The sequence below is a fragment of the Scomber scombrus genome, chromosome 11 (assembly GCF_963691925.1).
Source record: "Scomber scombrus chromosome 11, fScoSco1.1, whole genome shotgun sequence".
Lineage (NCBI taxonomy): Eukaryota > Metazoa > Chordata > Actinopteri > Scombriformes > Scombridae > Scomber > Scomber scombrus.
In genome coordinates, this window is record NC_084980.1 from 30,537,338 (window position 1) to 30,562,100 (window position 24,763).

The 24,763-nt window shown below is 37.7% G+C and overlaps 2 protein-coding genes and 1 pseudogene across 2 annotated transcripts; all 3 read left to right on the top strand.

The window, feature by feature from the left end:
* Positions 1 to 1,754: 1,754 nt before the first annotated feature.
* Positions 1,755 to 4,830, top strand: LOC133991154 (uncharacterized). Its single transcript, XM_062429624.1, has 5 exons — positions 1,755 to 1,797; positions 1,890 to 2,216; positions 2,633 to 2,671; positions 4,090 to 4,458; positions 4,525 to 4,830. Exons 1-5 carry the CDS (start codon positions 1,755 to 1,757, stop codon positions 4,710 to 4,712), a joined length of 966 nt encoding a protein of 321 aa, XP_062285608.1. The 3' UTR covers positions 4,713 to 4,830.
* Positions 4,831 to 12,226: 7,396 nt separating this feature from the next.
* On the top strand, positions 12,227 to 15,426 carry LOC133991146 (immunoglobulin kappa light chain-like; annotated as a pseudogene).
* A 5,643-nt stretch (positions 15,427 to 21,069) lies between these two features.
* LOC133990150 (piggyBac transposable element-derived protein 4-like) lies at positions 21,070 to 23,724 on the top strand. The gene is made up of 2 exons (XM_062428324.1): positions 21,070 to 21,230; positions 21,888 to 23,724. The coding sequence occupies exons 1-2, from the start codon at positions 21,070 to 21,072 to the stop codon at positions 23,722 to 23,724; spliced, it is 1,998 nt and encodes a 665-aa protein (XP_062284308.1).
* The last annotated feature ends 1,039 nt before the right edge of the window (positions 23,725 to 24,763 follow it).

Genomic DNA, 24,763 nt, shown 5'->3' on the forward strand with positions numbered 1-24,763 from the left:
CAGGACACTTTTCACATAGAGCAGGTCTATATCGTACTCTTTATTTTACAGAGAGCCAACATTCCTCCATGAGCAGCACTTGGTGACAGCAGCAAGGAGAAACTCCACTTTAACAGGAAGAAACCTCAAGAATATATACTCTTTATACACATTTGGTGACATGAAAACTAAACTTTGCAGAGACTAGTAGTAGTAGAAGCAATGTGTTGTTGCAGCCACCAGAGGGCAGCAGTGTAAAGGTTTTATTACTGACAGCAGCAGCACACAGCAGATAGAGGTAATGTAATATAAAGTGTAGAATGAGATGTAAACTATAGGTTTAAAGTGTCATAAAATGTCTCAACAACATTAATAATATATCATATAATGTGTAAAATATATTATAAATATTATATAATAAAAAGGGGCAGAGTTACTTTTGGTTTCCTGGAAACAGCTGAACATGTAGACTGCTGCTGGTTGTATTTGGTACCAAACTTTTATTAAATAATCATGATTAAATATTCAGTTATTTGCAAACAGGTTGAATTTTCTCTTGTTGTAAACTTTGTAAAATTATAATTATAATTACATATTATGATTAAACCAGTTAACATTAGACAATTTGATTTAAAACAACTGAAATAATAACAGAAGAAATAATAAAGAATTTGACAAACACACATTTTTAAATGCCGTAATAAACGGTGTATGAGACGCACCTTTAACACAATACTTTTATTTAAAAGTGAGGTGCGTCTTATACACCAGTGTGTCATATTCACCTTTACAATACAGAGAGAGGTTGGATCTGCATATGATTGTAGGTCTGTAAAAGGCTCCACACTAAGAACAGTAACTATAACAATGACTATAATTATAAACATAATGATGTGAGCGTCCACACTTATAAATTATAACATCCTGTAAACGCGCTCCAGCTGTTTCAGCAGCTAATGAAAAGAGACTATTGATGACCTGTTAATGCTGAATGCTGGACAGAAAGATAGTTGTGTGTTGATACGAAGTATTTCAGACACTAGCTGCTGTGATGTTTCAGTATTTACAGACCAAACTGATGTTGAAGCGTGACTCTGGTGCAGTAGTCTATTTGTGCACAGCGAGCACACAGCTACACACTGTATTAAATATGTAAAGTTACTGTATTAAATATATAAAGTTACTGTATTCCTTTAAAAGGTTTAATTGAAAGTCAGCCTAACCCGAACACAGAGTTAATATAGCGGTCCAGTTCAGTTAACCAAATAATTACTGGACCATTAACCTAAATTAACCTGACACACTGTTTCAGGTGTAATATGTGTGTTTTCATTGTGGTTCAGTTAAAAGTAAATTGAGAAAGTTTAAACATGTATAAACATATGTCATATAAATGAATATCTACTGGTGCATTCAAATAAATCAGTCTTTAATAGAAAAGCATTTCCCCAGCATGACAACCCTCAAAATAGACTGAGACTTATACACCGTTTTTTACAGTAGTTTGATTATTATTATTATTGAGAATATTGCAACCTGTCAGATGATGAAGGAAATTGAATTAACTGATTGATCTAAATTAAATAAATAAGCAGAAAACCCAACAGCAGCAGCAGCAGCCTTATGTGTCTGCTGCAGGGGCTGATGGGAGGTTTGAGGACCTGTTAGAAACCACGTGGCCCTCGTCTGATCTCACAGCTCGTCCTTGTTTGGCCTCAGCTGCATCAGAGCGCCACTTCTCCCCAGGTTCACCAGAGGAAACACCACTGCACACAATGCTTTCCCTCGCAGCTGCTGCTCTGTGCTGTCTGTGTTCAGGTGAGTGTTTCCAGCCAATCAGGAGCCCACAAACTCAACCTTTAACAAACACTGTCACACTGACCTTCATCTGTGTGTCTGTTTCTCTACAGCGCTGGTTGCCATGGCAGCACAGCTGATTCAGGAGGATTTAACATTGACCAGGAGAGCTGGTGGAAATGTTTCCTTCAGCTGTCGAGGAATTGACCAGTGTAACAATTTAAATATATTCTGGTACCAGAAGAAAGACAAAGAAACATTCACATTGATTCTTCGTTTTTACGGGACAAGTGGTGAATTATATAAAGGTTACAATCACACTCAGGAAGATGATTTCTCATCTGTAGAGACACAGAACGGCTGGGAGTTGCAGATCCAGACAGTTCAACTCTCACATTCAGCCACCTACTACTGTAGCTGTGTGAAAGTTGCTTCCCACAGTGAGAAATGATCCCTGCAGCCTGTACAAAAACCTCCAGATGTCAAACAGTGTTATTGACAGGAAGAGAGCAGTAAACCACAGCCCAGGTTCACATATTTCACCTCCATCTCAGCCAGAGTCACTCTACTGATCTCCATGTAGTAAAATCATATTTTATGAAAGTGACAGACAACATGTGTCATGTGTTGGACGGATTAGAAATGTAGCAGGATCCCGCCTCTCTCTACCTTAATAGGCTGAAATCAAGAAAAATACAACAAAAGAAGAGACAGTCATGTTGATATGAACATTAGAGAAACACATCATGGAGATGAAATATGAAACTGCTTCATAATTTGGATTCTTTCACCTCAGCTGACACATTCAGCAGCAGAGAGGTTTTTGTACGAGGCTTTTTCACTGTGTCAGGCAGAGTCTACTTCATCTTTGGCTCTGGCACTAAACTGTTTGTAGGTAAGTCTAAACTTTCATTTTCCTTCAGTTGTTTTATTGAACAAGTTGAAAATGTGTTTGTAGTTTTAGTTTCTGCTGCTTCAGGCTTTACATGTTAGTTTTTTCATATTTAGTAGAGAATTCTTTCTGCAGCCGTTCTTACATCAAACTAATCAATAACTCCTGAAAAGAGCTTCAAATCTCACTGCACACCACAAGTTATTCTTTATTTATGCATCACATCAAAGTTTGTTTCCAGCCAAAACGTCTGATATCAGTAATGTTACAAATAAACAGGATTTAATCATCTCAGTGATTCAGCAGCAGCTCCTGTTGGTTAAAAACAAGATGATATATGATGTGAAACATCATTTAATAAATGTTCCTAAATGTCATTTTAGAAGCAAATAGTCATAAATATATTGTGTTAAATATACAGTATATATTTATTAAATGGTAAAATGTATCTCATGATAATTGTGTTTTTATGATGATAAATATGTTTATTAGTAGAAAGTATATTAATGCATGAAGGTAAAAAGAGATGAATATGTTATAACGATAAATATAATTTATAGATAAAATGTATAATTGTACCTTAATTCACATTTAATATAAATGAAATGAACGTGATGTCAAATAATGTTAAAATATTTTAGAAAATATAAATTTACATAACAACATAAATCATATCTTATATTTTATCTGATATATGTGAACATGTTGTAATTGTGTTTTATATAAAAGCTGAAACTATTTAAAAAGTAGTTAAAGTATTGATGTATTGTGTCTGATTAGAGTAAAGTATATGGTGGTAAATATACTTCATATAAAACACTATAATCATTTATAAATGTAATATTAATATAATATATTTTAACCAAGTTATAAAACTATAGTTTTAATTTAACAAAGACAAATGTCATCATATTATATTATGTTACATTATATTATATTTGACATATCTCTACATGTTGTGGTGATTGTGTTTTATATAAAACCTGAAACTGTTTTATGAAATAAATGAAATTATTGATATATTGATTCTCTTTAAACTTAATAATCAATATGGTGGTAAATATATTTGATATAAAACATTATAATCATGAACAAATGTATTTTATATGAGGCTGTTATGTCATGAAATATGTTCAGTTTTACACATTTTATTATATTAGTAATAAATGTTGTTAAATATTGATAAAGAGTGGTACATTGTGTTTGAATCTTTCTATATGACATATGATGAGCTTCCATGATGCTTTAGTCTGATATGATTATTGATCCAGTGTCCAGTAGATGATGTTTGTGGTGTATTGATGTATAGTTTAGTGATCATGTAGTTTCCAGGATCAGACTGAATGCAGTGCAGTGCTGTAAGCTGCTGTTGACTGTGTGAATGTGTGTCTGTGCTGCTTGTTGCTGCTGTCAAACTTCAGATGAGCAGGTAGTGAAGCCCGTGGTGAGCGTGTACCCAGCAGCATCCAGAGCCCACCTGGAGGGGAAGAGCTCCCTGCTGTGTCTGGCCTCAGCCATGTCTCCTCCTCTGGTCCGGTTCTCCTGGAAAAGACAGAAGAAGAACGGCCCGCTGGAGGTTCTGACCCCTGCTGAGTTTGAGCAGCTGGAGCTCAGAGAGCCGGGACGCAGCGCCTCCATCCTGCTGCTCCATCAGCAAGAGAACAGCACATATAAATACCACTGCTACGTCAAGCACGAGGGCGGCACAGTGGAGGCCCAAACAGGTAATGAAGGCTTGCTGACTGTGTTCAGCAGTGATTCAGCTTCATCTGGAGACGCTGTCAGAGAGAGCAGAGGAGCAGAGCGCTGACATTTCTCACTGCAACTCCAAACATTTGACTCCTTTTCTGTTTCAGAGGTTTCTACTGTTACTCTGCCAACACCAGCTCCACCACTTCCTGTCCCGTCTCAGTACCAGGTGCTGCTGCTCTGTGTGCTGTACACAGTGCTGATAGTGAAGAGTCTGGTGTACTGCTGTGGACTCTCTCTGCTGATGATCCTCAGAAACAAGGGACCGTCCACCAACTGCACACATGCTGACTGACTGTTTCCTGCTCGCCTTTTCTCACCATCACATCTCATCAATTCATCTCATTCATCACTTTGATCAGTCTTCATAAATGTCACTTATGACGTGTTGTGCTTGTTTTTACATTTTCTCTCTTTATGTACAAGTTAGATACAGTTGTGCTAAATATATAAATACATATATATTCATTTATATTTACAAATAAAATCTTAACAGTTACTTTTTTAGCTTTGTTTTGTTTTGTTTCCAACTATAAACTTTGATTTGTATTGTAGGAAATATAAAAATAAATGTAGAAAATATAACTTCAAACCTTTATTGTGTTTATTGTTTTGTGTTTAATGAATTCTGCAAAGTGAGATTTGTCTTTTTAATTCATAACTGTGATATTTGCAATAAACTGTAACATCATTTTATTTGGTTTTGTTTGTTTTTCTTCTAAATTTGTGTCTCTGAATTGATTTTGATGCAAAATGCCCCCAAAATATAGAGATTTACAAATAAAGTCTCAACAGTTAAATAATATATAATTTTATATTAAATTAACTACAGTCTTATGATTCTCTACTTCATTTACAATATAGAGTTACTTCTAAATATATAATGAATAAAACTAGAATTAAATAATAACAATATTTAAATATTGTAAATTTGTATTCTTTAATTTTTATTTAGTTTTTATTTAGTTAATCATTTAAAATGTTTTTAATCCTGCAACACATTATATAATTGTCATTTTAAAGTAGATAATCTCTATAATCTATTCATGTATAAATAAGTAAAGACACGCAAATATAAACATACAGATATTAAATATAAGCATGTAGTTGTGGTGTGAGAACAGGTTTGATGGTTCCCTGATTATTTAGGTTGCACATTGATCATCTTTTATAATTATTTCAGTGTGGATGTACAACTCTACACTGATAACACTGTTGTTTAAACACATGATAAAACAGCACAGAGCTGCTTTGAAACTACAGCTGTTATTAAACTGATCACACAGCAGCTTAATTAGTCTGTGCTGAAGTCTGAATGTTGTCAAAATGATGGGTGTGTTATTTATTTATTTATTATCTAAATCACTAAAGTATTGATTAGCTCTTGTAGTTTTATCCAGAACTAATTGTGTTTGCATTTACATAAAATATGACTATAAGAAAACTCAGTTTATTGAGATTAATACGACACACATGAATACAAAAGTGATTCAGTGTAGAAAAGATGACTTGTTTATTTCAGTGGTTTCTATTTGTGTCTCAGTTTGGTTTGTGTTCTGATTGATGATAACAAACACAGGATGTTTCTTTTTAAACTTTGCAGAGAGGCAGTGAATTTTAAACATGTTCTTACAGTGTGAATTTAAACACTCTGATGGCAACGACGATGGAAGATTTCAGAAGCAATATAGCTTAAAAATGTGTTTTATTAGCAAAAATAAGCTGCTTTGAAACTACAGCTGTTATAAAACTGATCACACAGCAGCTTAATTAGTCTGTGCTGAAGTCAAAATCGCTTTAGTTTCTGTAATTTTGCACATTCATCAAAAACAGAATTACATCCTTAATATCTTCCTTACTATATATGGCTTTATCATCTAAATCATGAATCACCAAACCTGACAAACTTGTAACACAACTTAATACCACATATACTCATCCTGCAGAGAATAGCTTTTTAAGAGAGTCCACAGTAATACCTTGTACTTTATGTGCTGAACAAGCCTAAGCAAGTTTAAGAGGAAACTATCGATGTAATAAACCTTTTTTAGTAACCTTCTCTTCCTCTGCTTCAATACCTGTAGAACCCATTACAACTACTGAACCTCTTGCACATTGTTTCCTCCTCTGTGCAACAACATGATCATCATCAAACTTAACACACACTTTATGAGGAAGCTATTCTCTTAATAGTTAGTCTGTTACAGAACCATACACACCATTAACCAGACCATCCATAGCTTCCACATTAGTGCTCAACATTACACACATTCTTACCCAGCAACAGCTGTTCAGCCAAACATGTGTTATAAGTTTTCACATGATGTCTAATTTCCAATTCAAGTTTCCCCATTACTTAATTTAATCCGGTTCTTGCAGTTTAAATTTTTACTCAAAGCACAATATTCAGATGCAAATGTCACCATACACGTCATTAAAAGTGTCATTTGGCCTATTCTTGTAATGATCAACAAAACTAGTCATCCAAATGTCATCTGTGGTACAATCATGTGACGCTGCCTTTTGCCTCAACACACATAAGGCCAAACTCATTTTAACTATTTTATCTCCTGTGAGTACAAATACAACTTTCATTAAACATTCCTTAAGATGCATATTAGTTAACCTCTATACAGCTTCTTCAGCACACACACATCTCTGTTATGTAGATAAACACTGCCTAGACTTCTCAATGCCTCTTTAGCACTAACGTTCCCGTCCTTTGATGCTTCTCTATGGGCTTTAGTCAGCAACAATCCTATCTCTCTTTCTGCCTTCGACATGTAAGAAATGATGTAAGTAACACACGCATAAGCATAACGAACAAACTGTACATCTAAATTAACATACAAACTTTTCAATAGTGGCTTGATATACTGATTTCACAAACTTCATTAACCTGCCTTTTGACACTATATGTGTATTTCTAGCTAAATGTTTATATGCAGCCTCAAAAGAAAGTTGAATAATCCCTAAAGTTTCAAACACAGCTTTGAAACCATCATTGCTATTGTTCTCACTGCGCCGTGCTCTCTCTTCATATGATTTGAATCTTTCTCACCCTGTTTACATGTTCATGCTGCAGAATTATCAGTCTGCCACAGTACAGACTGTGGGAGCTGAGCAGACTGCAGGAGTTTGAACGTCTCCCTTTATTTAATTATGTCAGTTTCTCAGCTCTGAGTTTAGGATTTGAGCTGCTTCTCTCACAGATTAATAACACAAATTAAACCTGAGACAGGGAGCACTGAGTTCATACTGAAGTTCCTGGAACGATTCTTTAAGCAGAGTGGATGGTTGTAACCGTCATTGTGTTATTAAAGTGAAAAACCACAGTGAACAGTGTGGAGGCTGCTGAGCAGAAACCCACACGGCCCGTCTGCTGCTGGAAAGGAAGTGTTGATTCGCTGTCAACTGAGTCTTAATAACCACAGAGAACAGGAAACTTACACAAGATGTAACAGTTAACAGATAATTGAATAAATTATGTATGTAATTATGGTGTAATTTATTTTATAAATGTAGAGTTTGGTTGGTGGTCAGTCAGAAATGTCTTTGTTTGGACTCATAACTTCAGTATTCATAAAATCCTGACCACCAGACCACAAAGGTCCACTTATCAGTTTTTCTGGTGCTTTCAATCACCTCTCTTGATTCTGTTCTCAAGTTGTCAGCAGTTAATCACATGATCACACACTGCACTGTGGAGCTCTGGGGGCCCCTGAGGGTCTGGAGGCCCGTGAGAGTCTGGAGGCCCCTGAGAGTCTGGGGGCCCCTGAGAGTCAGGAGGCCCCTGAGGGTCTGTGGGCCCCTGAGAGTCTGGAGGTCCCTGAGAGTCTGGGGGCCCCTGAGAGTCTGGGGTCTGACATTCCCCTCGTGGTGATCCAAAACACAGTCCGAACTTATTTGTAGTTTCACACAATTCATCTGTTAGAAAGTGTTAAATATGTGTGCAGACAGACGGCGCCCCCTGCTGGTCAGAAATCACACAGCACAGACAGAAAACACAGGAACACTTTTAATGACTCTCATGCTCTGGATGTATTATAAGAACTCTTATAATACATCATACTGCTTCTTCCTCCTCTGTGTTTAACAGCTTCCTTGGTGCCATCTGCTGGTCAGCTCCTACAGTGTCCAGCTCTCCTAAGCAGAAACTTCCCACCGTGTTCAGTCTCACCACACAAACCTGCTCCTGTCAGTCCTGAGGCGTGTACTACTAAGCTGGATTTTCTCTTATCGAGGTAACTTCAGGGTTAACCCTGGGTATTCTGTCCTACGATACTGGTTCACTTCTTACCGGGGTAAATCACCACAGTAACTTAAGCTGAATGGCTATCCTGCTCCAGAGTAGGTTATGTTCTGGATAAGAGATCAACGAGTACAAAAGCACCGCTTCCTGACCAATCAGTGCTCTTGGAAAATGGCCTGCCAATTCTTAGAAGATCAACATTAGTTTGAAGCTGGGTAACTGATCAACATTGGATAACCCTGGGTTCCATTCCCGAGTTGATAACCAGCTTTGAATGTCTGGGTAAGTCAACCCAGGTAACGGAGAGATATCCAGGGTATGTTAAACCAGCTTCGTAGTAAAGGCCTCTGATCTCCTCATTCCCTCCATCATGTTCTTTATCTCCTGCAGTTAGAACCACTACATGTTCTGCTGTTTCTACAACCTGACACTGCTCATAAAGTCCAGTATGATGCTTCCCCTTTAATGTGTGTAGAGTCCCGTTCAGGTTACTGTGTTTGATCATTACTATGATGCATGGAGAGGAAGGCCATGAAACTTCAGAGGAATTGCATTGGTGCAAAAACACATATATGGAAACAAATACAAGATTAAATTTATGCAGTAAATCAAATTAACCCCATGTCTTAAAAACTAAGGTTCATGTCATGTACACAGGATAAGCTGCAAACTGAAGAATGAGATGAAACCTGTCAACAGGTCTGCTGCCACGTATGAAGGTGAAAGAATGAGAGGAGCAGGTGAACTTAATCAGGACAATTAGGGGTGACAGAGCCAATCAGTGAGAATCAAAGGAGGAAAAAAGGAAGTGAGGTATAGGTGAGGAAAGAGAAGTGGAATAAATAAAAGAGAGAATAGTGAGTCTTTGCTACTTACAGTGGGTAGAAGAAGTCAAACCAGTAAGGGTAATAGTGTGTACAGAATCTCAAACTGGTAACTCAAGTGGGAGACACGACCTTATCTGTGAAATATGAATGATGATTTATAGAATTCAGACATTAGGAACACATGTTACATTTGTTTGGGTACCTGCCCACGTGGGAGTGGAAATAAACTTGGAGATAAATATGCTGAAAAAAAATAAGCCCAAAGATCAGAGGTCATCTTCAGTTCAAACTAATCTGTGCACGACAGAAGCCAAAGCAATAAAAATAATTTAAAAAAGAAGGAAATCAAGAAAGTGTAAAGACCAATGGAGTGGTGGAAATAAAGAGAGACAGTTATTTTCTGTTACTCCACTGGTTGGACAAATGAGACATGGGGGTAGGAACAGGAGGGGGAGACAATTCTTACAAGGACGAGAATAAACAAAACATTATACTCTGTAAAGAATTTCACTGTAAAATCATCTACTGTCATTTATTTTAACAGTATAATACTGTATATTGGATTACAGTATATAACAGTAGGATGACGGTGGGTTTTATGGTAATTTTACAGTGTATGCCAACATTTCACTGTTTATTTACAAAGGATAATAAAATCTGTTACTTTTGCTTTTAATTCCTATAAATCCCCACAAAAAAACACAAAAGAATAGATGTTCAATAAAGTATTTCTATATTTTATTTGTCACATTTCAATTAATAACGACCAGATTACTGCATTACCATGACAGTACAAGTGAAAGGGAGAGAGAGGAGAGGACCTCACTGGAGACAAACAGCCCCACTCTGTCATTTATGTCCCTCAGTAATGATAAGTGTAAACTGTAAAGCAAAGGTGGAAGAAGTTTATATTCTATTTAATGTTCATGAATCTAGCTCCAAATCCCAACAGAAGTAACCTCAGGACACTTTTCACATAGAGCAGGTCTATATCGTACTCTTTATTTTACAGAGAGCCAACATTCCTCCATGAGCAGCACTTGGTGACAGCAGCAAGGAGAAACTCCACTTTAACAGGAAGAAAACCTCAAGAATATATACTCTTTATACACATTTGGTGACATGAAAACTAAACTTTGCAGAGACTAGTAGTAGTAGAAGCAATGTGTTGTTGCAGCCACCAGAGGGCAGCAGTGTAAAGGTTTTATTACTGACAGCAGCAGCACACAGCAGATAGAGGTAATGTAATATAAAGTGTAGAATGAGATGTAAACTATAGGTTTAAAGTGTCATAAAATGTCTCAACAACATTAATAATATATCATATAATGTGTAAAATATATTATAAATATTATATAATAAAAAGGGGCAGAGTTACTTTTGGTTTCCTGGAAACAGCTGAACATGTAGACTGCTGCTGGTTGTATTTGGTACCAAACTTTTATTAAATAATCATGAATAAATAAATATTCAGTTATTTGCAAACAGGTTGAATTTTCTCTTGTTTTTAGACTTTGTAAAATTATAATTATAATTACATATTATGATTAAACATGTTAACATTAGACAATTTGATTTAAAAAAAACTGAAATAATATCAGAAGAAATAATAAAGAATTTGACAAACACACATTTTTAAATACAGTAATAAACGGTGTATGAGACGCACCTTTAACGCAATACTTTTATTTAAAAGTGAGATGCGTCTTATACACCAGTGTGTCATATTCACCTTTACAATACAGAGAGAGGTTGGATCTGCATATGATTGTAGGTCTGTAAAAGGCTCCACACTAAGAACAGTAACTATAACAATGACTATAATTATAAACATAATGATGTGAGCGTCCACACTTATAAATTATAACATCCTGTAAACGCGCTCCAGCTGTTTCAGCAGCTAATGAAAAGAGACTATTGATGACCTGTTAATGCTGAATGCTGGACAGAAAGATAGTTGTGTGTTGATCAGAAGTATTTCAGACACTAGCTGCTGTGATGTTTCAGTATTTACAGACCAAACTGATGTTGAAGCGTGACTCTGGTGCAGTAGTCTATTTGTGCACAGCGAGCACACAGCTACACACTGTATTAAATATGTAAAGTTACTGTATTAAATATATAAAGTTACTGTGTTCTTTTAAAAGGTTTAATTGAAAGTCAGCCTAACCCGAACACAGAGTTAATATAGCGGTCCAGTTCAGTTAACCAAATAATTACTGGACCATTAACCTAAATTAACCTGACACACTGGTTCAGGTGTAATATGTGTGTTTTCATTGTGGTTCAGTTAAAAGTAAATTGAGAAAGTTTAAACATGTATAAACATATGTTATATAAATGAATATCTACTGGTGCATTCAAATAAATCAGTCTTTAATAGAAAAGCATTTTACCAGCATGACAACCCTCAAAATAGACTGATTATTATTATTATTATTATTATTATTATCGTTGTTATTATTATTATTATTATTGAGAATATTGAAACCTGTCAGATGATGAAGGAAATTGAATTAACTGATTGATCTAAATTAAATAAATAAGCATAAAACCACACAGCAGCAGCAGCAGCCTTATGTGTCTGCTGCAGGGGCTGATGGGAGGTTTGAGGACCTGTTAGAAACCACGTGGCCCTCGTCTGATCTCACAGCTCGTCCTTGTTTGGCCTCAGCTGCATCAGAGCGCCACTTCTCCCCAGGTTCACCAGAGGAAACACCACTGCACACAATGCTTTTCCTCCCAGCTGCTGCTCTGTGCTGTCTGTGTTCAGGTGAGTGTTTCCAGCCAATCAGGAGCCCACAAACTCAACCTTTAACAAACACTGTCACACTGACCTTCATCTGTGTGTGTCTGTTTCCTTACAGCGCTGGTTGCCATGGCAGCACAGCTGACTCAGGAGGATTTAACATTGACCAGGAGAGCTGGTGGAAATGTTTCCTTCAGCTGTCGAGGAACTGACCAGTGTGACAGTAGTAATGTACTCTGGTACCAGAAGAAAGACAACGAAACATTCACTGTGATTCTTGATATTATCCTGGATGATGGTGACGTAGAAAAAGGTTAATTAGATAAAAGTTATTCTAAACACCCTCAGAAAGATGATTTCTCATCTGTAGAGACACAGAAAGGCTGGGAGTTGCAGATCCAGACAGTTAAACTCTCACATTCAGCCACCTACTACTGTAACTGTGGGAAAGTTGCTTCCCACAGTGAGAAATGATCCCTGCAGCCTGTACAAAAACCTCCAGATGTCAAACAGTGTTATTGACAGGAAGAGAGCAGTAAACCACAGCCCAGGTTCACATATTTCACGTCCATCTCAGCCAGAGTCACTCTACTGATCTCCATGTAGTAAAATCATATTTTATTAAAGTGACAGACAACATGTGTCATGTGTTGGACGGATTAGAAATGTAGCAGGATCCCGCCTCTCTCTACCTTAATAGGCTGAAATCAAGAAAAATACAACAAAAGAAGAGACAGTCATGTTGATATGAACATTAGAGAAACACATCATGGAGATGAAATATGAAACTGCTTCATAATTTGGATTATTTCACCTCAGCTGACACATTCAGCAGCAGAGAGGTTTTTGTACGAGGCTTTTTCACTGTGTCAGGAGGAGAGTGGTACGACATCTTTGGCTCTGGCACTAAACTGTTTGTAGGTAAGTCTAAACTTTCATTTTCCTTCAGTTGTTTTATTGAACAAGTTGAAAATGTGTTTGTAGTTTTAGTTTCTGCTGCTTCAGGCTTTACATGTTAGTTTTTTCATATTTAGTAGAGAATTCTTTCTGCAGCCGTTCTTACATAAAACTAATCAATAACTCCTGAAAAGAGCTTCAAATCTCACTGCACACCACAAGTTATTCTTTATTTATGCATCACATCAAAGTTTGTTTCCAGCCAAAAAGTCTGATATCAGTAATGTTACAAATAAACAGGATTTAATCATCTCAGTGATTCAGCAGCAGCTCCTGTTGGTTAAAAACAAGATGATATATGATGTGAAACATCATTTAATAAATGTTCCTAAATGTCATTTTAGAAGCAAATAGTCATAAATATATTGTGTTAAATATACAGTATATATTTATTAAATGGTAAAATGTATCTCATGATAATTGTGTTTTTATGATGATAAATATGTTTATTAGTAGAAAGTATATTAACGCATGAAGGTAAAAAGAGATGAATATGTTATTACGATAAATATAATTTATATATAAAATGTATAATTGTACCTTAATTCACATTTAATATAAATGAAATGAACGTGATGTCAAATAATGTTAAAATATTTTATAATTAATTTACATAACAAAATATATCATATCTTATATTTTATCTGATATATGTGAACATGTTGTAATTGTGTTTTATATAAAAGCTGAAACTATTTAAAAAGTAGTTAAAGTATTGATGTATTGTGTCTGATTAGAGTAAAGTATATGGTGGTAAATATACTTCATATAAAACACTATAATCATTTATAAATGTAATATTAATATAATATATTTTAACCAAGTTATAAAACTATAGTTTTAATTTAACAAAGACAAATGTCATCATATTATATTTTGTTACATTATATTATATTTGACATATCTCTACATGTTGTGTTGATTGTGTTTTATATAAAACCTGAAACTGTTTTATGATATAAATGAAATTATTGATATATTGATTCTCTTTAAACTTAATAATCAATATGGTGGTAAATATATTTGATATAAAACATTATAATCATGAACAAATGTATTTTATATGAGGCTGTTATGTCATGAAATATGTTCAGTTTTACACATTTTATTATATTAGTAATTAATGTTGTTAAATATTGATAAAGAGTGGTACATTGTGTTTGAATCTTTCTATATGACATATGATGAGCTTCCATGATGCTTTAGTCTGATATGATTATTGATCCAGTGTCCAGTAGATGATGTTTGTGGTGTATTGATGAGTAGTTTAATGATCATGTAGTTTCCAGGATCAGACTGAATGCAGTGCAGTGCTGTAAGCTGCTGTTGACTGTGTGAATGTGTGTCTGTGCTGCTTGTTGCTGCTGTCAAACTTCAGATGAGCAGGTAGTGAAGCCCGTGGTGAGCGTGTACCCAGCAGCATCCAGAGCCCACCTGGAGGGGAAGAGCTCCCTGCTGTGTCTGGCCTCAGCCATGTCTCCTCCTCTGGTCCAGTTCTCCTGGAAAAGACAGAAGAAGAACGGCCCGCCGGAGGTTCTGACCCCTGCTGAGTTTGAGCAGCTGGAGCTCAGAGAGCCGGGACGCAGCGCCTCCATCCTGCTGCTCCATCAGCAGGAGAACAGCGCATATAAATACCACTGCTACGTCAAGCACGAGGGGGGCACAGTGGAGGCCCAAACAGGTAATGAAGGCTTGGTGACTGTGTTCAGCAGTGATTCAGCTTCATCTGGAGACGCTGTCAGAGAGAGCAGAGGAGCAGAGCGCTGACATTTCTCACTGCAACTCCAAACATTTGACTCCTTTTCTGTTTCAGAGGTTTCTACTGTTACTCTGCCAACACCAGCTCCATCAGCTTCTGTCCCGTCTCAGTACCAGGTGCTGCTGCTCTGTGTGCTGTACACAGTGCTGATAGTGAAGAGTCTGGTGTACTGCTGTGGACTCTCTCTGCTGATGATCCTCAGAAACAAGGGACCGTCCACCAACTGCACACATGCTGACTGACTGTTTCCTGCTCGCCTTTTCTCACCATCACATCTCATCAATTCATCTCATTCATCACTTTGATCAGTCTTCATAAATGTCACTTATGACGTGTTGTGCTTGTTTTTACATTTTCTCTCTTTATGCACAAGTTAGATACAGTTGTGCTAAATATATAAATACATATATACTCATTTATATTTACAAATAAAATCTTAACAGTTACTTTTGTAGCTTTGGTTTGTTTTGTTTCCAACTATAAACTTTGATTTGTATTGTAGGAAATATAAAAATAAATGTAGAAATTATAAATCTGTTTTTAAGTAGTTTTCAAACCTTTATTGTGTTTATTGTTTTTTTGTTTAATGAATTCTGCAAAGTGAGATTTGTCTTTTTAATTCATAACTGTGATATTTTCAATAAACTGTAACATCGTTTTATTTGGTTTTGTTGGTTTTTCTTCTAAATTTGTGTCTCTGAATTGATTTTAATGCAAAATGCCCCCAAAATATAGAGATTTGCAAATAAAGTCTCAACAGTTAAATAATATATAATTTTATATTAAATTAACTACAGTCTTATGATTCTCTACTTCATTTACAATATAGAGTTACTTCTAAATATATAATGAATAAAACTAGAATTAAATAATAGCAATATTTAAATTAGGTGAATTTGTATTCTTTAATTTTTATTTAGTTAATCATTTAAAATGTTTTTAATCTATTTATGTATAAATAAGTAAAGACAAGCAGATATAAACATACAGATATTAAATATAAGCATGTAGTTGTGGTGTGAGAACAGGTTTGATGATGGTTCCCTGATTATTTAGGTTGCACATTGATCATCTTTTATAATTATTTCAGTGTGGATGTACAACTCTACACTGATAACACTGTTGTTTAAACACATGATAAAACAGCACAGAGCTGCTTTGAAACTACAGCTGTTATTAAACTGATCACACAGCAGCTTAATTAGTCTGTGCTGAAGTCTGAATGTTGTCTAAATGATGAGTGTGTTTATTATTTATTTATTATCTAAATCACTAAAATATTGATTAGCTCTTGTAGTTTTAACCAGAACTAATTGTGCGTGCATTTACATAAAATATGACTATAAGAAAATTCAGTTTATTGAGATTAATACGACACACATGAATACAAAAGTGATTCAGTGTAGAAACGATGACTTGTTTATTTCAGTGGTTTCTATTTGTGTCTCAGTTTGGTTTGTGTTCTGATTGATGATAACAAACACAGGATGTTTCTTTTTAAACTTTGCAGAGAGGCAGTGAATGTTAAAAATGTTCTTACAGTGTGAATTTAAACACTGATGGCAACAACGATGGAAGATTTCAGAAGCAATAAAGCTTAAAAATGTGTTTTATTAGCAAAAACAAGCTGCTTTGAAACTACAGCTGTTATAAAACTGATCACACAGCAGCTTAATTAGTCTGTGCTGAAGTCAAAAAGGCTCTACTCTCTTTAATTTTGCACATTCATCAAAAACAGCAAAAGTATTTATACTGAATTTGTGCCTAGTTGTAGTTTCAATGAAGAATGGGGACATACTCTGAATTACATCCTTAATATCTTCCTTACTATATATGGCTTTATCATCCAAATCATGAATCACCAAACCTGACAAACTTGTAACACAACTTAATACCACATATACTCATCCTGCAGAGAATAGCTTTTTAAGAGAGACCACAGCATTATCCACAGTAATACCTTTTACTTTATGTGATGAACAAGCCTAAGAAAGTTTAAGAGGAAACTATCGATGTAATAAACCTTTTTTAGTAACCTTCTCTTCCTCTGCTTCAATACCTGTAGAACCCATTACAACTATTGAACCTCTTGCACATTGTTCCCTCCTCTGTGCAACAACATGATCATCATCAAACTTAACACACACTTTATGAGGAAACTTGCTCTTCTCTTAATAGTTAGTCTGTTACAGAACCATACACACCATTAACCAGACCATCCATAGCTTCCACATTAGTGCTCAACATTACACACATTCTTACCCAGCAACAGCTGTTCAGCCAAACATGTGTTATAAGTTTTCACATGATGTCCAATTTCCAATTCAAGTTTCCCCATTACTTAATTTAATCTGGTTCTTGCAGTTTTCATTTTTACTCAAAGCACAATATTCAGATGCAAATGTCACCATACACGTCATTAAAAGTGTCATTTGGCCTATTCTTGTAATGATCAACAAAACGAGTCACCCAAATGTCATCTGTGGTACAATCATGTGACGCTGCCTTTTGCCTCAACACACTTAAGGCCAAACTCATTATAACTATATTATCTGCTGTTAGTACAAATACAACTTTCTTTGAACATTCCTTAAGATGCATATTAGTTAACCTCTATACAGCTTCTTCAGCACACACACATCTCTGTTATGTAGATAAACACTGCCTAGACTTCTCAATGCCTCTTTTGCACTAATGTTCCCGTCCTTTGATGCTTCTCTATGGGCTTTAGTCAGCAACAATCCTATCTCTCTTTCTGCCTTCGACATGTAAGAAATGATGTAAATAACACACGCATAAGCATAACAAACAAACTGTACATCTAAATTAAAATTCCAACTTTTCAATAGTGGCTTGATATACTGATTTCACAAACTTCATTAACCTGCCTTTTGACACTAAATGTGTATTTCTAGCTAAACGTTTATATGCAGCCTCAAAAGAAAGTTGAATAATCCCTAAAGTTTCAAACAAAGCTTTGAAACCATCATTGCTATTGTTCTCACTGCTGCATGCTCTTTCTTCATATGATTTGAATCTTTCTCACCCTGTTTACATGTTCATGCTGCAGAATTATCAGTGTGCCACAGTACAGACTGTGGGAGCTGAGCAGACTGCAGGAGTTGGAATGTCTCCCTTTATTTAATTATGTCAGTTTCTCAGCTCTGAGTTTAGGATTTGAGCTGCTTCTCTCACAGATTAATAACACAAATTAAAACTGAGACAGGGAGCACTGAGTTCATACTGAAGTTCCTGGAACGATTCTTTAAGCAGAGTGGATGGTTGTAACCGTCATTGTGTTATTAAAGAGAAAAACCACAGTGAACAGTGTGGAGGCTGCTGAGCAGAAACCCACACGGCCCATCTGCTGCAGGAAAGGAAGTGCTGATTCGCTGTCAAAAGTTTTTTATGAGTCTTAATAACCACAGAGAACAGGAAACTTACACAAGATTTAACAGTTAACAGATATGGGAATAAAAGATGACATTTTGGTGTAATTTCCTTTATAAATGTAGAGTTTGGTTGGTGGTCAGTCAGAAATGTCTTTGTTTGGACTCATAACTTCAGTATTCATAAAATCCTGACCACCAAACCACAAAGGTCCACTTATCAGTTTTTCTGGTGCTTTCAATCACCTCTCCTGGTCTTCAACAGTTTTCCTCAGTCCCAGTTAGTGGCCCCAGTTTTAACTTTAGGGCCCCTCTACAGTACGGGGCCCCCAGATCAGCTCATAATTCAGGACTCAGTTTTAACCTCTTTATCATTGCAGCTGATCCTGTTCTCAAGTGGTCAGCAGTTAATCATATGATCACAAACTGCACTGTGGAGCTCTGGGGGCCCCTGAGGGTCTGGAGGCCTGTGAGAGTCTGGAGGCCCCTGAGAGTCTGGGGGCCCCTGAGAGTCAGGAGGCCCCTGAGGGTCTGGGGGCCCCTGAGAGTCTGGGGGCCCCTGAGAGTCTGGGGGCCCCTGAGAGTCTGGGGGCCCACAGAGGGTCTGGAGGCCCCACATTCCCCTTCTGGTGATCCAAAACACAGTCCGAACTGACTTGTAGTTTCACACAATTCATCTGTTAGAAAGTGTTAAATATGTGTGCAGACAGACGGCGCCCCCTGCTGGTCAGAAATCTCGCAGCACAGACAGAAAACACAGGAACACTTTTAATGGCTCTCATGATAAATCCATGCTCTGGATGTATTATAAGAGCTCTTATAATACATCCATGCTGCTTCCTCCTCCTCTGTGTTTAACAGCATCCTTGGTGTTGCATTACTGCCACCTGCTGGTCAGCTCCTACAGTGTCCAGCTCTCCTAAGCAGAAACTTCCCACCGTGTTCAGTCACACCACACAAACCTGCTCCTGTCAGTCCTGAGGTCTGTACTACGAAGCTGGATTTTCTCTTATCGAGGTAACTTCAGGGTTAACCCTGGGTATTCTGTCCTACGACGCTGGTTAACTTCTTATCGGGGTAAATCACCATGGTAACTTCAATCAATCAATCAATCAATCTTTATTTGTATAGCGCCAAATCACAACAAAGTTATCTCAAGGCACTTTACACATAGAGCAGGTTCTAAACCGAACTCTTCAGGTTTTAATTTATAAAGAGACCCAACATTCCCACATGAGCAAGCACTTAGCGACAATGGCAAGAAAAAACTCCCTTTTAACAGGAAGAAACCTCAGGCAGAACCAGGCTCAAAGTGGGCGGCCATCTGCCTCGACCGGTTGGGGTAGAGGGGAGAGAGAGCAAGAATAGGAGAGAGAGAGAAGCACATAGAAAATAAACATTGAAGCTAGAAGGTCCGGGACTGGAATCTGTCATCCGGACGTCTACAGGCCCAGATTACCTGTGAGACGAGAAAGCACAGACAACTCCGGGGAAGAAGTGTAGGTTATTGATGCATTAATAGTACATGAATGTTATTGGATATAGATGGATGGATAGAGAGAGAGAGGGGAGGAGAGAGGAGCTCAGTGCATCATGGAGGTAGGAGTCCCCCGGCAGTCTAAGCCTATAGCAGCATAAACTAGGAGCTTGCTAACTATAAGCTCTATCAAAAAGGAAAGTTTTAAGCCTACTCTTAAAAGTAGAGAGGGTGTCTGCCCTCCGGACCGAATCTGGGAGATGGTTCCACAGGAGAGGAGCCTGATAACTGAAGGCTCTGCCTCCCATTCTACTTTTAGAGATACTAGGTACCACAAGTAGGCCTGCGTTCTGGGAGCACAGTGTTCTAGTAGGTACATAAGGTACTATGAGCTCTTTAACCTGTTTGACCCGACGGACCCGGTACCGGGTCGGGCGAGCGCTACAACAGTTTACTGCCTATAAAAAGTTAATAAAACGCTGTAGTGGTTTTTTTTTTCAAATGTTTCCAAAAGATGAGGCTTCAACTCTACCAAAACAACAGTCCAAGTGTATTTTTCTCAAACACAGTTTGTTTGGCAATAATTTAAACAATTAACTAAAAAAATAACAGCTCTGTGAATATAAGGGACAGTCGAAATGAAACGCAGCAGTACACATATATCCGCTTGCTCTACTCAGTCATGTTAGGTATAGAATTAAACTATAGAAGCTCATCTTTCTGCTGATACCAAACAAAACATTATCCGACCTAACCAGCTCATGTCAGCCCCGTAGCAAAGACGCAGCTACGTTTTGCATTTTATCGTCAAAATGTGAAATTCTGTGTTTATGTCTCAATATTCTATCAAATAACAAAGCAATTGTCATCAAAAGCGACTAATATTGTTTCCTTACCCTTTCTTTGTCATTTTGAGTCTATTCGCACCGTGCTATGTTCAAAATGGACACCATGGTGACGTATATTGCAGAAACTGCATCCTCACTGCTCGATTTCAAACACGGTCTTTTGCTTCCACCTACTGGTCGTGTGTTGGTATTTCAGAGTCAATCACACTGCAGTGATATTCTACTTATCGCGAGCTTTCCAACGAGATGTCACACTCCTATCAGACTATAAATAATCCAGGTAAAAATTGAAGATCATTCGCTGCGTAACCCCCTGCTGATACAAGCGTCAATACGCATTACGCACGAGCCTCATTCAGCATTTGTATCTGAAAGACATTTAGTTCGTTTTACAATGGCTGAGAAGCAAAAACAAAGATACACAATACTGGAGGCCTTGGAAGCCATCCAGAACAGAAGTGATGTCGAGGTCACAGACTCATCTGATAGCAGCTGCTCTGAATATGAAGAAGAGGAGGACACATATTTACTGCTGAACCGGGATCCAGTTTATGAGTAAGTTATTGTTTTTCTTATACATTTACAGGCAATAGCGACATTTTTGTCGCCATGATTGATGATTTTGGTTTTATTTCACCTTTTCAAACAATAGCGCCAGCTGATCCGCGCCAGCTGAGCCACAAAATGGCGGCGCCAACTTTGAAGTTTTGTTTTCTGTTGTACTTGCGTTTTGTCGGCATGTTTTTCACAAAATCTGATATTTAGTGATTCTGTTACTATTATTATAATAATCTTTTATCAGATTATAATCAGATTACTATTATCAGCCTGAAAACATTCATGTTTTATTTTGCCTACACTCTCACTGTAACAGCTGATCTGTGTAAAGGGACAAAGACAAAATGGCGGCGCATGCCTAGTTTTCTTTTCAAGTCTGACTTTTCACCAAATCTGATATTTTTACTTATTTATTTCATGTTAATGATTCTGTTACTATTATCAGATAGCCTGAATACCTTTACAACCTGGCATTAGTCCCACTAATGTGCAGACATTTGATAATAGCTAAAAGTGGGGCTTGTGTTATTCAATCACTATTTGTACATAGTAGCTCAAGATTGATCTCTTTAGGCTAAACACGTTATGATGAATTGGGCAGATGTATTGTTCTGTTGAATGATTCTCATTATTTATCTCCATTTGTCTCCAAAGCCAGGAGGATGAGACACCAGGTCCATCTGGCACCAGCAGCACTGCAGCCCCCCAGCCCTCCAGCCCTCCAGCTGAAGCTTCATCTCCTCTTTCTAGTGAGGATGATGAAGATGAGGAGTATGTGCCACCGGCAAGGAAGACAAGGCGCAGTTCTGCTTCCTCAAGATACACGACATGCAGATCACAGAAAGTGTCACCCTCCCCTGCCCCAGCCCCCACCCCTCCATCACAGTCAAAGAAGGGTCAGCAGAGGCGACGTGGGCCTTCCAGTAAGCAGCCAAAGCAGGCTACCTCTGGACGTGGTGATCGCTGGTGTAATCCAGAAGAGCCAGATGTGGAGCCACCACTGCCAAAGTTTCAGCCAAAGCATCCACCAGGTCCCAGGATTGACAGGACAGTGGCATGGTCACCATTGAGCTTGTTCAAGCTTTTCTTCAGCTCCAGCACCATTCACACAATTATCAACAATACAAATGACAATGCAGCCAGAAGAAAAGCATCAGGTATGCATTTCAAATGGTCTCCCGTTACAGTTCAGAACTTCTTCATATTTTTGGCTATAATACTGTATTCTGGGATGGTCCACGTACATTCAAGGGCAGACATGTGGAGAAGAGAGTGGCCCTACAATTTCACATTTCCACGGAGCTGCATGACCAGAGACACATTTGAAGCAATTTTTTGGTCCCTTCATCTATGTGACATCGAAGAGGATGAAGAAAATCAGAAAAAGAAGGGAACACCTGAGTACGACCGGCTATTCAAAATCAAACCCCTCTACAGCCAGATTGTCACTGCTTGCAAGTCACTCTTCCAGCCATGCAGGGAAATAAGTATTGATGAGCGTATGGTGGCAAGTAAAGCTAGAATTGGCTTCAGGCAGTTCATGCGAGACAAGCCAACCAAGTTTGGATACAAACTGTTTGTGTTGGCTGAATCCTCTTCTGGATATACGTGGAATTTCTTTGTTTACCAAGGAAAAACTGCCAATGTTCAGGGGGAGGGTCTCAGTTTCACATCAGTAATGGACCTAATGAACTTCACACTGCTGGGAAAAGGTTACCACCTGTACGTGGACAACTTTTACACAAGTCCAGCACTTTTTCAGCAACTTGCCACCAATTGCACATCAGCTTGTGGAACCATCCGTCAGACTCGCATTGGCTTTCCTAAAACTCAAATCAACGAGTTACCAAAGAAGGCTGAGAGGGGAGACATGAGGTGGCTGCGGAAGGACAACCTCCTCTTTGTCAAGTGGAAGGACACCAAGGATGTGACGGTGTGCAGCAGTTTCCACAAGGCATACAGTGGAGACTCCACACGCAGGAGAGTAAAGGAGGATGGACAGTGGCGCAATAAAAACATTCCTGTTCCTGATGCAATCAGAGACTATAACAAGTACATGGGAGGGGTGGACCTGTCAGATGCCATGATCCAATATTACTCTGTTCGAGGGAAGACGATGAAATGGTACAAGACCTTCTTCTACCATTTTATGGATATTGCGGTAGTCAATTCCTACATCCTCTTCAAGCTTTTGGCCATCGAACGAGGAGAGACTCCCATGCGCCACAAAAGATTCAGGGAGGTCCTAATGAGGGAGATGGTTGATGAGGCCCAAGCTGCAGTTGCTGCTGCTGCCCCCCGCCCCACTCTCAGCACCACCTGTATGCCCATGTACTTTGGACAAACTGCCACTGACCAGCGGAGGGTCTGTGTGGTGTGCAAGGACCAAGGGAGAAAGGTGAAGACACCGGTATACTGCAGCAAGTGTGATGTTGCTCTGTGTTTCACCTCAAGCCGGAACTGCTTCAAAGACTACCATCTTAGGAGGTGAAAACTTTGAAATCACAGCAGTGCATACCTCAGGAACGTTCCTGTTACTGTGTTTTTATTTTTATTTTTTTGTGTGCTTTTTCACTTTCACTTCATTGTTTTTTTTTTTTATATTTGTACATAGTTTACAGGATTTTCATTGATGTTTATCTTGTTACATTTTCATAATAAAATTACTCCATTTGGAGACAAAATGATACAAGTTTAGTTGTTTTTTTAAAATTTGATTTTATACTATATACTATACACAATGGTAGTAGTTGATGGGCCACAAGGTAAATTTCATATCCAACAGCTCCAGTAAATGGCAATAGACTCCTGTAATGGACATATGTTGTATTTTTCAGCCAGTTTCCTTTGGAAGTGGAAAATAACCTATTTGGCACACTTTGGTGCCAAACTGTGCCAAACTGTGCCAAATGAATGTCCGCCTGGTCCTATCCTTACTAAAACCTTTGTGGAGGCTTTGCCCTTTGCTCAAATTCTATCAAATGTGGTACATGTGTAGTCAAGGAGTTGCTGAAGGTGATCAGTGGCATCTGTGTGCATTTTATTAGTGTTAGCATGGTGTTATCCTCTGTCAAATAGGGGGGAAAAATAGGCGAGGATAGACATTTCCCATTTCTCCTTTGCTTTATTCAAATTTACTCAGGTATAATAACAGACACACTATTTCTGACACTGGGAATACATTCCTTGAGGTCCCTAGATGTCCCCAGACACCAAGGAAATGCACATGAACCATATAATTGTGAAGCAATTCTTCATTTACTTTGGGTATGTCTTTTAGGCGTTTTTCTTCTGAAAATATGGTGAGGGTTAAACAGGTTAAGGTATGATGGAGCCTGACCATTAAGAGCTTTAAAAGTGAGGAGAAGGATTTTAAATTCTATTCTTGATTTTACGGGAAGCCAATGTAGTGAAGCTAAAATAGGAGTAATATGATCTCTCTTTCTAGTTTTTGTCAGAACGCGTGCAGCTGCATTCTGGACCAGTTGGAGAGTCTTTAGAGATTTATTAGGACAGCCTGATAATAATGA